The sequence below is a fragment of the Callithrix jacchus genome, chromosome 6 (assembly GCF_049354715.1).
Source record: "Callithrix jacchus isolate 240 chromosome 6, calJac240_pri, whole genome shotgun sequence".
Taxonomy (NCBI): domain Eukaryota; kingdom Metazoa; phylum Chordata; class Mammalia; order Primates; family Cebidae; genus Callithrix; species Callithrix jacchus.
Window position 1 is genome coordinate 70,596,588 of NC_133507.1, and position 15,592 is coordinate 70,612,179.

General features: G+C 35.7%; 1 protein-coding gene across 50 annotated transcripts in view; it reads left to right on the plus strand.

Moving 5' to 3' along the window:
- The window catches only part of BAZ2B (bromodomain adjacent to zinc finger domain 2B), a 449,976-nt gene extending 436,270 nt beyond the window's left edge, over positions 1–13,706 (plus strand). For 46 of the 50 annotated variants that reach the window (XM_035304715.3, XM_078327583.1, XM_078327573.1 and 43 more), the window contains 4 exons: positions 3,678–3,943; positions 4,653–4,796; positions 8,878–9,022; positions 13,447–13,706. In XM_035304715.3, coding sequence (XP_035160606.3) covers positions 3,678–3,943; positions 4,653–4,796; positions 8,878–9,022; positions 13,447–13,539 — 648 coding nt within the window. In that variant the 3' untranslated portion in view covers positions 13,540–13,706. Of the gene's footprint in view, positions 1–3,677; positions 3,944–4,652; positions 4,797–8,877; positions 10,254–13,446 lie in introns of those variants that run through there. The other 4 variants (XM_078327594.1, XM_078327579.1, XM_035304754.3 and 1 more) reach the window with 1 other exon arrangement.
- The last annotated feature ends 1,886 nt before the right edge of the window (positions 13,707–15,592 follow it).

The window sequence follows — 15,592 nt, forward strand, 5'->3', positions numbered from 1 at the left end:
ATACCTACAACATAGCTATCCCTCAGTATCTGCAGGGGATTAGCTCCAGCATCACCATGGATATCAGAATCCACAGATGCTCAAGTTCCTTATATAAAATGGAATATTATTTTCATATAACCTACACACATCCTCTCATATCCTTCAAATCATCTCTAGATTATTTGTAATACCTAATAAAATGTAAATGCTATGCAAATAGTTGTTATACTATATTGTTTTTTTATTATTTTTATTGTTTTGTTATAGGAGGTTGGCTTTTTGTTTTATATTTTCTTTTTCTTTTTTTTTAAATTAAGACAGAGTCTCATTCTATCACCCAGGCTGGAGTGCAGTGGCAACTGCTGCAACCTCCACCTCCCAGATTCAAGTGATTCTCTTGCCTCAGCCTTCTGAGTAGCTGGGACTACAGGCGTGCACCACAACACCCAACTAATTTTTGTATTTTTAGTTGGGACGAAGTTTCACCATGTTGGCCAGGATGGTCTCAAACTCCTAACCTTAAGTGATCCACCTGCCTCAGCCTCCCAAAGTACTGGGATTACAGGCATTAGCTATTGTGCCCAGCTTTGTTTTATATTTTCTATCTGTGGTTGGTTGAACCCACAGATGTGGAACCTGCAGGGCCAATTGTATTAATACACACTTATAAACACACACATAGATAACACACACAAACTCACCTATTAGACATTTCAAACTTCAGTGCCTACAAAAGCCAAGTAAGTAACATGAAAGAGTTCATTGGATCCCCTAGGGGGCACTGTGGCAAACAGGAGAATCATGTCTCTATTTAAATTTAAGTCAAAGCTCAACTCTACCCAATTGTTGTCATGTAGGAATGTGGGCCCCATGTTCAAGAACCCATATATTCAAGGGCAGTTGAGACTGTGGATTTTTATGTCTTCCCAAATATTAAGTATTGGAAACAAATTCAGAATTTTTACAAGCATTATTTGAAGCAAATAGCACATTCTGTGGCCTGTTTGAAGCCTGTGAGTCACCAGTTCGTGACTTATAAGAATTTATAAACATAAAAGATATGTGCCATTGTTCATTAAATCTGAAAAGTTTTGCTTAGGATCCACTGAAGTTCCGCTTTGAATTCGTACTCTAGCCAAGAAAAGGTGATGGGGGTTGGGGAATGCTCTGCCCAAGAGCAAAGTAATCAAGTTAACAGAGTAACTAGATAAAAAGTTTGCTTTTAAAGTATGTGTGTTTGTACTATCTAATTAGATCAGCTGACCCACATCATTTTTTGTCTTTTTTTAAAAATCACAAGTCTTTTGATTCTGTGATTTCAATTGTATATTTCTTTCCTTCCTTTTTTTTTGAAACAGTCTCATTCTGTTACCGAGGCTGGAGTACAGTGGGGTGATCTCAGCTCACTGCAACCTCCACCTCCCGGGTTCAAGTGATTCTCATGCCTCAGCCTCCTGAGTAGCTGGGAATACAGGCATGCACCTCCACACCCAGCTAATTTTTGTATTTTTGATAGAGATGGGGTTTCACCATGTTGACCAAGCTGGTCTCTAATTCCTGACCTTGCTGTTGGCCTCCAAAGTGCTGGGATTGCAGGATGAGTCACCTCGCCCAGCCCAATTTTATATTTTCTTACTGTATGTATTAATTTGTTAGAAATTTATACCAAATAATATTTTAGTTCAAATAGAAACTAGATGTTTTGGCCCACTATTTATAACATTTTGTTTTTTTTTTTAAGTAATAAAGCTATTCAGTCTAACTTGTCATTAAATGGACTTCCTCTTCATTGTGTTAAGTATTCTGCCTTTTTTAATGATTTCAGAGTACTGAAAGCTCAGTATTTTACAAAAAAAAAACAAAATAATCAGATTTTAATGAATAAAAATAACTAAATGGAGAAGAGACTGAATAAAACGTTAATTATTTCAGTCACTGACAGAGGTTGTGATTCTTTGATATGATATGGAGAAAGCTTGGGATTTATGGTTTACCTTAAAATCAATTAGTCAATTAAAATATCTCCTTAACTATACTTTAACCTGCTAATAAAGAAGCAAATAATTTTAACTATTTGATTAAGAGCATTTTCAAGTAATGTAAGCAAGGTGGTGCACACCCATAGCCCCAGCCACTCGAGCTCAACAGATACTCCTCCATGTCAGCCACCCGAGTGGCTGGGGCTACTGTAAGCCATGATTGTACCACTGTATTCCCAGCGTGGGCAACAGAGCGAGACTGCCAAAAAAAAAAAAAACCAAAAACAAAAAAACGACTACAGCTAACTTTAAGTTATTGGTAAACTGATTTGTTTTGTTTGAGACAGAGTGTCTCTCTGTTGCCAGGCTGGTGGAATGAAGTGGTGCCATCTTGGCTCACTGCAACATGTGGCTCCCTGATTCAAGCGATTCTCCTGCCTCAGCCTCCAGAGTAGCTTGAATTACAGACATGCGCCACCATACTCAGATAATTTTTGTATTTTTAGTAGAGATGGGGTTTCACCATGTTGGCCAAGATGGTCTCGGTCTCCTGATGTTGTAATCTGCCTGCCTCAGCCTCCCAAAGTGCTGGGATTACAGGCGTGAGCCACTGTGCCTGGCCTGCTACACTGATTATATGACTTTGCAGTCTAGAATTTTTTAACAATCTAGTTAAAGGAATAGTTTTCTAAAAGTGTTTGGTATGTACCACATATTTGGAAAATCAAAATAAAAGTCATACATTGCCAGAACTTTACATCTCTCTTTTATGATCTATTATATTTATCATAACATTTAACTCTCAAAAGGCAGATTTTATTTCTCTATGAATACAGGGTGGGGCACCCTTCTTGTTGCATTCATGTGCTGCCTGCAATTTGTGGTTATATTTGCATAAGACCACATTGAGATTTCTTTTTTGCATGTAATCCTAGAGCTAGAATGACTTTAGCAAGTATGTGGTTTCTCATTCTTATTTTTAAAATTAGAAAACAAGACCTCACAAATATTTTTGCTCAAAGTTAGTAACAGAGCCATAGCTGGAATTCATATCCTTTGGTTCCAAGCACAATGTCTTTTATAGCTTTCTATGTTGTTTTTTTCAAAAACAGACATCGTTTTCCCCCATCTTTCACCAATGCTTAGTTCACACCTGGGAATCACAAGTTTGTGGAATTCTCTTCTTATTGCAAATACCTTTATTTTTTACCCAAAAAAATAATCAATTTCTAGTAGATTCGATCACTTGGATTTCTCTATTTGACACTTCCTTAGCTCTTTTTCATTTTTTGGCCTGGCTTTTTATTATCTCTTCAACTTTCTTTTTAACTATTTCTATATTTTCATTTATATTCATCTTTATTTCTAATTCTGTTGTGCTCCAAAAGAGAATTCTTTTGTATCTTTAAAATCATTCAGTTAGTGACCTACACTAAAGGAATACTACAGACATGTTCTATAGATGAACTACCATGAGATCAGCATCTCAAGTTTTAAGAATTCTTAAGATTAATAGACTTTTCATATTTTATTAGATTTTATCCTTATGAGAGAAAAAATACACAGATCTTTCTTAAGAATAATAGTTATAACTATTCTAGATCAGAGTTATTCTTTTTACTTGTTTGTCCTGTCAGACGTTCATAATTTAAAATAATAGAAGGTCTGTAGACAGACACTTTCTTACACTTCATTTTACTTTTTTTTTAATTAAAGGCAAGTGGTCAAACTATAAAAATCAAAAAACTTCATGTCAAAGGAAAAAAGACTAATGAGTCAAAGAAAGGCAAGAAGGTAACTTTAACAGGAGATACGGAAGATGAAGACTCTGCATCTACAAGTAGTTCTCTAAAAAGAGGAAACAAAGACCTCAAGAAAAGAAAAATGGAAGAAAATGCTTCTATTAACTTGTCAAAACAAGAAAGTTTTTCTTCGGTTAAGAAACCTAAAAGAGATGACTCCAAGGACCTAGCTCTTTGCAGGTATTATTTCCATTTTCATGCACTCTATATTAAAACTTCCCATTTTATTTGTTAAAAAACCTTTTACCATATTAAAGCTTCCTTTCTGATAATTTGTGCAAATAAAAAATGTAAAGCATAAGTATTAAGAAAATGTGTAAGTACAGTAAATCTATTCCTTTGTCTTTTAATGTTAATTTGCATTGAGTTTTTATTTGAAAGATTATAATAGGCCTGGCACAGTGGCTCATGCCTAAAATCCCAGCACTTTGAGAAACTCAGACGGGCAGGTCACCTGAAGTCAGAAGTTTGAGACCAGCCTGGCCAACATGGTAAAATGCTGTCTCTACTAAAAATACAAGCATTAGCTGGGTGTAGTGGCACACACCTATAATCCCAGCTACTTGAGAGGCTGAGGCAGGAGAATCACTTAAACCTGGGAGGCTAAAGTTGTATTGAGCCAAGATGGCGCCACTGTGCTCCAGCCTAGGCAATAGAGCAAGCCTTTGCCTCTGTCTCTGTCTCTCTCTCTCTCTCTCTCTCTCTCTCTCTCTCTATATATATATATATATATATATATATATATATACATATACCCACACACACACATACACACAGATATATATATGTGTGTGTATATATATAATATACATATATATAATAACTGAAATTTTTTTTAATTAGAAAATAGACAATTGTGGATACTGATTTCAAACATTATTTTCTTTAGTATGATTCTGACTGAAATGGAAACTCATGAGGATGCATGGCCTTTCCTACTTCCTGTAAACTTGAAACTTGTTCCTGGTTATAAGAAAGTTATTAAGAAGCCTATGGATTTTTCCACAATTAGAGAGAAACTAAGTAGTGGACAGTAAGTAAATCATTTCAGTTTACTAAATATTTATTGAATCCCTGATATGTGCTGGGCATATTTGTAGTGAGCCAAAGTTATTTTAATTAGCCATAAGATATAGGCCCTTCCTTTCAGGTGGGTGTGTATCTATTTGGCTAGAGTAGAATAGTATAGAAGAGAAACCAACTAAAATTATTTAAGAAATTAAAAATCAGTGTAATAGGCCGGGCACGGTGGCTGATGCCTGTAATCCTAGCACTTTGGGAGGCCAAGGTGGGAGGATCACCTAAGGTCAGGAGTTCAAGACCAGCCTGGCCATCATGGTGAAACCCCATCTTAAAAAAAAAAAAAAAAAATGTAATAAACCTGCTTTTGACGTTGAAAGAGCACCACAAACCTAGGCTGAAGGTAAGGAAAAGTATCAGGAAAGCCTCCCAAAGGAAGTAATAGCTAAGCAGAATTCTGCATCTATGGCGTGACCACACCTCATGTGGATTTAACAAAAATTGACTCAAATATTGTTAGATGATCATAATGCAGAAATAGAAGATCTTTGGAAGTTTTACATATTAAGAGCTTTAATGTAGTTATTGGAGAATACCAAAATTCCATTTATTAATGTGGAGAAAGAACTATTATTTGCTCCTCTCTACCATATTCTCTTTGCAATCCTATTTCAAGAATAAAGTTACTTACTTTGAGAGGCTCTCCTGATACTCATGCAATGTGTATTTTAATTATGTTGTTATTATTCAGTATATTATTTAGATCTTCCTGTACATTCTTTTGGTGAAAATAACTGGAGTCTGTGTACTCTATATTTAATTTAGAAGAGTTAAATAGAACTTATAATGATCAGTGTCCCTCACATATACCAAGTGATTTACTAGGTTAACCAGATGACTAATTTATTTCTTCGGGAGATGAAATAACAGTCTTCCAAAGGTTTATGTCTGTTTTGTTTTATTATTTTCTTAATTATAGAAGGGACCTCCCTAAATTCAGGAAGCATTTAAAACCATTAAAATGATTGATTGGTACTGATTGGTTCCAATATGCAAATGCTGTGATCAAGACATGGACTAGTTCTTTCCTTGTTCTATCAAAATAGTCCATTGTCTAGATGGATGGCACAATGAAATTTGTAATTGACGTGGCTGAGACAAAGAATTACACATGAAGACTTTACTAGGATTTAAATTAACTCTTGATTTTAACTTCCATGATCTTCCAATTCCTGGATACAGGATTAACATAAACCTCAAAACTCCTAAAACAAATAGGCTTCAAAATAAATATAACAAAAAATGCTACAAAATCATATGGGCCAGGCGAGGTGGCTCACACCTGTATAATCCCAGCACTTTGGGAGACTGGAGGCAGACAGATCACAAGTTTGAGACCAACTTGGCCAATATGTTGAAGTCTCGTCTCTACTAAAAGTACAAAAATTAGCTGGGCATGGTGGCGCATGCCTTTAGTCCCAGCTACTTAGGAGGTTGAGGCACGAGAATCACTTGAACCCAGAGGTGGAGGTTGCAGTGAGCCAAGATCACACCACTGCACTCCAGCCTGGGCAACAGAGTAAGACTGTATCTCAAAAAAAAAAAGCTACAAAATGAGAGCTCCTTTGGAAAATGAGTTCGGGTAAATGGAGGAAGTCACAGGGGAAGAGGAAGAGAGAAGGAAAAACAGTCTGTGCAATCCTGTTTTCGATGCCAGCTGTGTGGGAAGCAAAATTCAGTGGATTCAAGTTCCTCAGACTCTCTAGTTGGAGTTGATTAAACCCAAATTAATGAGGTAGAACCAAAACTCACAAACCATATTTAAAATTTTTAAACTAGAAATGTTTAGAATAGAGGGAGTGGCCTACTTTAATGAATCTTTCTGAGTTCCGTTAGCTGGCCATCCCCTAAAGGAAGGACACACATATGAGTTGTATACATTTTTCAGCTAGAATCTCGCCTAGAATTCTCTCCTGGGTTCCACTCTCCCTAAGGTTAATCATTAACCTTTTCTTAGGGTAAGGAACAATCAAAAGAGAAGTAGTTCTTAAAGTAACTTTAAAATATTTTATAAAAATCATTCCTACACATACTGTATGATTCCATTTGTATGAAGTATCCCGAATAGATAAATTCGTAGGGACAGATAGAAGATTGGTGGTTGCCAGGTGCTGGGAAGAGGGAGGAATGGGGAATAACTGCTTAATGAGTATGTTTCCTTTCAGGGTGATGGCAGTGTTTTGAAGACAGAAGTGACGATAATACCATTTTGTGACTTAAATGCCACTGAATTGTCCAACTTAATATGGTTAATTTTATGTGAATTTCTTCACCTCAATAAAAATAAGCAAATAATTCCTAGGAAAATGGATGAGGTTACATGTGAGCATATTAAACATACAGAAATTTTTCTTTCATTTACACAGAAGAAGGGAGTGAAAGGTCATATAAGATATTTCACCAAAAAAATAGAATTCCGCTTTGACAAGCTTTCACAGCACCAGTCCCTCATGGGGTATTTCTTTTTTTTAATTTTTATTTAAATTTTTGTGGATACATAGTAGATGTATATATTTATGGGCTGTACAAGATACAGGCATGCAATGCATAATAATCACATCATGGAAAATTGAGTATTACGTCAAGCATTTATCCTTTGTGTTACGCATAATCCAATTATGCTCTTTTAATTTAAAGTTTGTACAGTTAAATTATTATTGACTATAGTCCCCTGGATGTGCTATCACATACTAGATCTTATTCATTCCTTCTATTTTTTTGTGCCCATTAACCATCTTACCTCCCCACAGCCCTTCCCAACCTCTGGTACCCATCCTTCTACTCTGTTTCCAAGAGTTTAGTTGTTTTGATTTTTAGATCCCATAAATAAGTAAGAACATGTGATGTTTGTCTTTTTGTGCCTGGCTTATTTCACTTAACATAATGACCTCCACTTGATCCACATTGTTTCAAATGACAAAATCTCATTTTTTTTTTTTATGGCTGAATAGTGCTCCATTGTGTATAAGTACCACATTTTCTTTATCCATTCATCCATTGATGGACACTAAGGGTGCTTCCAAATCTTGGCTATTTGAACAGTGCTGCAACAAACACAGGAGTGCAGATATCTCTTTAATATGCTTATCTCCTTTCTTTTGGGTATATACCCAGCAGTGGGCTTGCTGGATCACATGGTAGCTCTGCTTTTAGTTTTTTGAGGAACCTACAAAATGTTCTCCATAGTGGTTGTACTAATTTACACTCATGGGATATTTTTAATGTTTACATTATTTTAGTATCCAGCTTGTCATAGGTTAGAGTTAATTTAAAATTTGAATTTCTAAAAGCTGTCTTTTAAAATTTATTGAATTGGCTTGAGTTGGCTCGAAATGACCATTTCTTTCTTACTAATAAGCTTAGGCAAATTCATTCATCTTTCTTTTCTCTTTTCTGTTTTCCTACAGAGAAAGAGAATTGGGTTTATCTCACCAGAAAAGCATGGAAACCACACTGCTTCTTGTTGAAAGACAGACCCTCATAATGTTACCTCTAGTACAGAGATAGCATATGCTTTGTTTGCCTATTTGGGTTCATCATACTCCAATTCCTGGGCAAAAGAGCATTTATAAGAGAAGATAAGAGAAATGGGGAATTCCGTATATAACAGCTACAAGACAAGTGTTAATTTTATCATTGCATAGGAAGCATTTACATGATTTCTCCTGCAGCTGAGCATTTTTGAATACAGATAATAGGATCCTACAAGTGATACATTTGGTCAGATAACCTAATAAATTAGTCAAGTGGGATAGGTCCTGTGACAGAATTGTGTGACAGAGGTCAAACAGGAGATGGGATATGGGGAAATGCCAGTTGAAATATGTTTTGATCTTTAGAGAAATATGTTTTTCCATTTAACCTGTTCTTTAAATCCAGTATGTTCCAGAACATACAAAATTTTTTAAATGTTCTATCTATAAAAGTGTATCATATTTTTATATCAGTTTAAATGCAGTTATCCTAACTCTTCATTTTTTTACAAAACAAAGCCACTCTACGAAAGTAATCACTAATTATGTGTTTTCTTTCAGGTATCCAAACCTTGAAACCTTTGCTCTAGATGTCAGGCTTGTTTTTGACAACTGTGAAACATTTAATGAAGATGATTCTGATATAGGCAGAGCTGGCCACAATATGAGAAAGTATTTTGAAAAAAAGTGGACAGATACTTTCAAAGTGAGCTGAAGTTATAATAATCTCTTTATTTTTTTTCTTTTAAACAAGGACAAATGAGACCAGCAATGTGAACTGTATTTACATAAATGTGCAAGGCACATACATAATGACTTTCTTTTTTCTTAAGATAAGTATAAAAAAAAAGTATCAGAAGAATGATACCATTTTTAAAGGCTTCACTCCTACAACAACCAAGGCCCTTGGTTATTGGTTTGTGTGATTTATCAGCTAATTTAGGTAGAACAGGGAAGCACACCCAAAGAATTTTCAAAGGAAAGGGTGTTATAGTGCAATAGCAATTAAAATATATCAAATCGCACTGAATACTCAACACCAGAGCTCTAATGTGGGAAATGGTTCTCCTTTCCCTCTCAATAAATATCTATTTTTCATTTTTTTACTTTGTAGTTTATTTTTTAGTGAATGTATTTAATTTTATGAATTATTTATGATTAAACCACATCCAGAATCTTCGTTTTCTGTGAAAAGGAAGAACTAGAAAATTGCTTTAAATCTTGAAAATACAACAAGGAATGTTTTAAAATATAAAACAAAGCCAAGTTAAACTGTTTACACTGATGTGCTATAAAAGCACCAAAAAGAAACTTTACTGTAGAGTTACAAGTACATTTATATATATATGTTGCTGCATCACTTGTGTAGTTAAATTGTATTTCAAAACAGTGAAAAAATTGACATGTATATACTGTTCATTCTTGTTTATATTAAGTCTTGTTTTAAGTATGTATTATGTGTATATATTGTTTGCAGACATTATTGTTCATGCCTTAGAGGATTGTAGCGTTTTATTTTCGTCTTAAGGTAATGATAGCTATACAGTCTGTACAGTAATTATCCTCTACCAACACTGTGGCGTCTCCTTAATCTTGGTAGTGCCTGCCTTTGAAACAGGGTGTAGGGGATATTAGTTTTCCATTTTTCTATTTTGTTACATAATTTTAAGCCACCAGGGCCTAAATTAAAGTATAATCATTTGTATCCACGTGGAATAAAATTGTGACAATTTCCTACGCACACAGTATTTTTTCATAGAAACACTTCCCTCCCATTTGCCTTGCCTCAGAAATAAATTTAAAAGACATTTGTAACCACTGTGTTTTATCTACTGTGTGTTGTGGTGGCCTGTTGGAGGCAAATAGATCAGACTTTTTTTTGTACCTATGTAAGAGTACTTGAAGTTTTATTTAAAATAAAATGTTGTGAAAAAAGGTAGCATTCTTTTTTTTAGGAGTGTTATTTTTCACTATGTGTGGCACGGATACAATAAAAGACTTTTACAAACTTATTTTTTAGTTTTTCTTAATGTAACTGAAAATATATTCTTTTTTATAAAGCCAGTTAATTTAAATTTGATTTTTACAGAGACCTAAAGGAGGAACAGTGTGTACAGTATGGCTCACAGAGCACTGGGGTGGGTGGAAGAGGGTGAGTTTCAGTCAAGTGGCCAAACTTCTGTAGCCTCTGAGCCTCACTGGTCTGTAAACTTCTCTGGACCTGGTCTTCTCTCTTCTTTCACATTTTCAAGATGAAAATATTAGAATACACTAGATCTTGTTCTGGTATGAAAAATGTCTCTATGGCTAGCCAAATAACCCAACTGTCAAGAAGAAAAACTGATATATAAATTAGTCTAATAAGACATGTATTTCTCCAAGCATTCAAGAAATACAGTTCGCTGCCCTGCTGAGCTCTGCCGGACTCTGGAGAATCACTGTTGTACAAGCCAGGCACGGCTTTCATGGAGCTTATAGCCCCTTGAAGTGGGCCTTAGATATTGTCCACTGTTTTTTATCATGAAGAGAGAATAGAAATGTTTTGAAAAAAATTTTTGTTTTACCTTCACAAAGCTTCAAAGGCACAGAGTATTTTCAGTATCTCCACTGTTTGTGAAGACTTATATGAAAAACAGCTGTTACTATGTAAATGTGTCTGTTTCTGTTAACCAAATATTGTAGTGATGCCTTAAGGGGGCTGGTGCTTGAGCAAAAATGCCTTGTAGAGCAGGGAAGAAGGTGGCACTGTGAATACAATGTCTGGTTTTTGTGTTTCTAGAACTGCCTAGTGCTCCATGGGGAGTCTTCATGAGGGGAATCCATGGGGATACTTCATGAGGTTTTTTTTTTTGTTTTTTTTTTTTTTTGCCTTAGAGATTATATATGCCTACATTAATTTATATTAGACAGTTCATAAGTGGCTTGATAATAACTTGTCTAGTGTCTGAAGGGCTCATAAATGAGAAAATGCTTAAGCACACATATACAAAGTTTTGTGAGAGTGATAATTTACTTTTTTAAAATAGGGAAAAAAAAAGGAAAGCTTGGTAAATATATTGGCTCCTTTGGATTGGTGTCTTCATTGTTACTCAGCAGAGGTAGCTGTTAAAACCTTACTGGTGGGTGTGATCCCACAGGGCTGCAGTTGGAGTAGGTGACAGTCGTTCCTATACATCATAGATCACTTGTTATGTAAGTGACTCGTGCACTCCCAGTGCCCTAGGTTGGGCTTATTCTCAATAAAACCAGTATCATTGTTCTCCTCAAATTAAAAAAAAAAAAATTATCCTAACTCTCTGATGTCACATAGTTGCAAGTATATATAACATATTTTCATTAAGATAAAGTAGGCTTTCACGTGAACCTTCTTCATTTTAGTCCTAAATGCTCTGTAAATTATTTTAAAACTGGCCTACTTTCAAGTTTAGATTTAGATTATCATTCAAGTGGTGACCAACCAGGAATAACCAAACAATCCACTACTGCTGAACACAGAAAATCATCATCAGTTGGAAACAATATGTAGACAGTAAATTAATATTTGAGTTGTTAACCACAGTGAAAATTAAACAGGTGAAAATGTGTCTATAGGTACACCTAAAATTCAAAGGAAATAAATTAACCATAAATGCAAGGTGATCCTTTTCTTGTTCCAACCCCAAAATAAAATTTGTCACAAGCTATTTAATATTTAATCTAAATTATGAAGGATCTAATCTGTCTTTGGTACCTTAATGTACCCCTCCATGCTCCTTCTCTTTTCCAACCACTCAATCCCCATATTCTTTAAGGAAATTCAAAATTATGTTCCTTTAGCTTTATCCGATTAGACACATTCTCAACAAAGAAACCTGCTATCATACATTTACTCTTAATTATAAATTTAATTTTTGAGCTACCTCTTTCAAGATTATTTACATTTTAAGTATCTCCATTTGAGAAATGAAAGAGATTTGTGTTTTGCTAAAAGAATCTTATTTCAACAAGGTGAATAAGGGAGGTATTTTATTTTATCTTATTTTATTTTTATTTTTGAGTCAGAGTCTTGCTCAGTTGCCTAGGCTGGAGTGGGGTGGTGTGATCGTGGCTCACTGCAACCTCCACCTCCCAGGTTCAAGCTATTCTTGTGCCTCAGCCTCCCACGTAGCTGGGACTACAGGCACGTGCTACCACACCTGGCTAATTTTTGTGCTTTCAGTAGAGATGGGGGTATCACCATATTGGCCAGGCTGTTCTCAAACTCCTGATTTCAGGTAATCTGCCTGCCTCAGCCTCCCAAAGTGCTGGGATTACAGACATGAGTCACTAAAAATTTTTTTCCACAGGGATGACTTTAAAAAATAGGGAAATGAATAGAATCTTATCTGTTAGAATCTTGCTTCAACAAGATCTCTTAGACTTGCTTTGGCCACATTACAACTCTACCAAAAAAAGGAATTTTTTTTTTAAACTTCAACTAATTGAGGTAATTAATTCCTTTCTTTAATTAATGGCACACTCTTTACATTATTCTTGCAAAGCCCCTCTTTTTTGCTTTTTTTGTTTTATTCTTTCATTGGTCTCCACTTTCCGCCATATACAACCACTTAAAATATGCCTTTCCAGTCAACCCTTTAGGTATTTATTTGGCAATATGTTTCTTTATATAATATGAAAAATACATATGTACACACAGTGGTTTTTAGACATATGAATTGCCCTATGCTATAAATCCTACTGTCTTTAAATTCTGTTTCTGTTTCTTTTGAGTTAAAAAAAAGTGTAACTCTAGTTCATTGGTTTAGATTGCTATAAGGTATTCCATCAGAGGCATACACCATATTTACTTACAAATTTCTCTAGAAATGACAACCTAGGTTACCTGCAGCTCATTGTCACTGCAAATAATACTGCAGTGATTGTTTTAATACATAGACTTGTGTATGGAATCCAGTTTCCAAGTTGGTCCCAAGTGATCCTTGCCTTGTATTCATGCCCTTGTATAATCCCTTTCCACATTGTATTGGGGCTAATCTTTGTGACCAACATAATATGGCATAGTGATAGCTTGTGAATTCCCAGACTAAGCCATAAAATAACACTGCTGCTTCCACCTTGTTCTCTTGGATTACTTGTTCTCTGCAAAACCAGCCACTATGTTATGAGGACGCTCTAGCAGCCCAGCCCTGTGGAGCAGCCAATAGCTACCACCAACTTACCAGCCCTTTGACTGAGGCACCTTAGAAGTGGATCCTTCAGCCCAAGTCAAACATTTGGATGACCGGAGCCCCAGCCAACATCTCAACTGAAATTTCATGATCGACCCTGAGCCAGAACCACCCAGCTAAGCCACTCCTGACTTCTTAACCCATAGAAGCTATGAGATAATAAATGTTTATTGTTGGTTTAAACCACTCTGTTTTGAGTAATTTGTTATACAGCAATTAATAATTAATATCCAGAGGTAAGTGTTTCTCTAGGATCTACACAGGGGAGAATGCCCAGTTGTTAGGTCTGTACTTGCTTAACTTGCCGTGATATTGCCATGCTGCTCTTCAGACAACTGTACCAGATCAGCCTCCTACCAGCAGTGGAAGAGGGCTGTTTCTCCCTACCACCCAACCAGTTCTCAATATTTGGGTTATTTTTTCCTAACAATCTATTACAGATTTTGAATTTTGAAAAGTATCAAAATATCTATGCAATAAATAGACACTTCAGTTGCCTATTTGGGAAGACTAAGGTCATCCTTCTCATCTGTATATAATATCCCTGCAGCAAATGTGTCTTGTTTACTTTTTAAACATGTAAGACATCTTTTACAACCAAGTACGGTCAATTTAGCTAGTAGATATAACAAGTGAATTTACTAAACAATGTCATTTAAGGATGAAAATTGATACGACATTACATAATGATTGAGATGTAGGTTAATTTCACATAAATGATTTCACTTAGGTTAGATAGCTTTTTATTGTATAGATACTTTAAATACAAAATATCTATACAATAAATAGACACTTTTCAATAGCAGTCTTGTCTTTTAGATGCTGGTTGGCTGTATGATTCAGGGGTTGAATCTTTGTTAGTAAGACAACCATAGTAACTCCATTCCTCTTGAGAGTGATTGCTTAACGAAGGCATGTGATAGAATTCTAGGTAGTGACAAGAGAGCAAGTCTGCTGGGAGACTTCTGGAGAAGTGTCCAGTGGAGAACTTGTGTCCCAAAGTGACATATTCTCTTGTCTTTGGAAATGGTTGTCAGAGACCATGACGCTTGGAGCTTCTGCAGCCTTTATTCAACTATGCAGAGAGAATATGAAAGTAACTCTGTGGAGAAGGGTAAGTACAGGAGGGGGAAAGAAAGGATTTGGGTTCTTTATAACATGAGTCATCAAATTAACCTTGGAACTGCTACTACATCTGAACACTTTGCTAGGTGAGAGAATATATTTATTGTGTAAGCCATTTTGATGTGAATCTTTTCTTTCAGATGGAAGTATCTTGATATAGCCAGGGCTACTGCTTCATTGCTATTCAGGCTACATGCTGTACAACTCAAAGAGTGCTTCATTTGTGTAGATCAGGGTACAGCTCACGGGTAAGAAAGCTAATATCAATTCTACTAATACTCATTGACACCCAACTTAGTAAACTTAAGATAGGACTTAAACATTTGTTTTTGGCCTTTAGAAATGGCATTCCTCAGAACATGTTATAACTGATTTTCTTGATGACTGTAAGTATTTGTTGAATGCATTTTTTCCACAAAATATTCCATAACTAATCTGAGCACTGGTAGCATTACAGAATGATAATATTGAGATGTTTATTAATTTTTATTTGTTTATTTTTGAGATAAGGTCTTGCTCTGTTGCTCAAGTTTGACTGTAGTAGTGCAACCGTGGCTCACTGCAGCCTCAACTAGACTCAAGCAGTCTTTGCCTCAGCCTCCTGAGTAGCTGAGACCACAGGCCCATGCTACCACAACTGGCTAATTTTTTTTTTTATTAGAAATGGGGTCTTGCCATGTTGCCCAGGCTGGTCTTGAACTCCTGGGTGCAAGAGATCCTCCCACTTCGGCCTCCCAAAGTAGCAGGATTATAGGCATGAGCCACTGTGCCCAGCCAAGATATTTATTCTTAAAAGATTAATGCATACTAGTTTATTTAGAAACAGTTGCATTGCTTTGGAATGAAAATATAAAAAGAAGAATGAAAGCCAATTTTGCTTCTGTACATGAGGAAGAAACTAGGTCTAACTTTAACCCTCCTACTGTAATCAATCGGGCAACTGG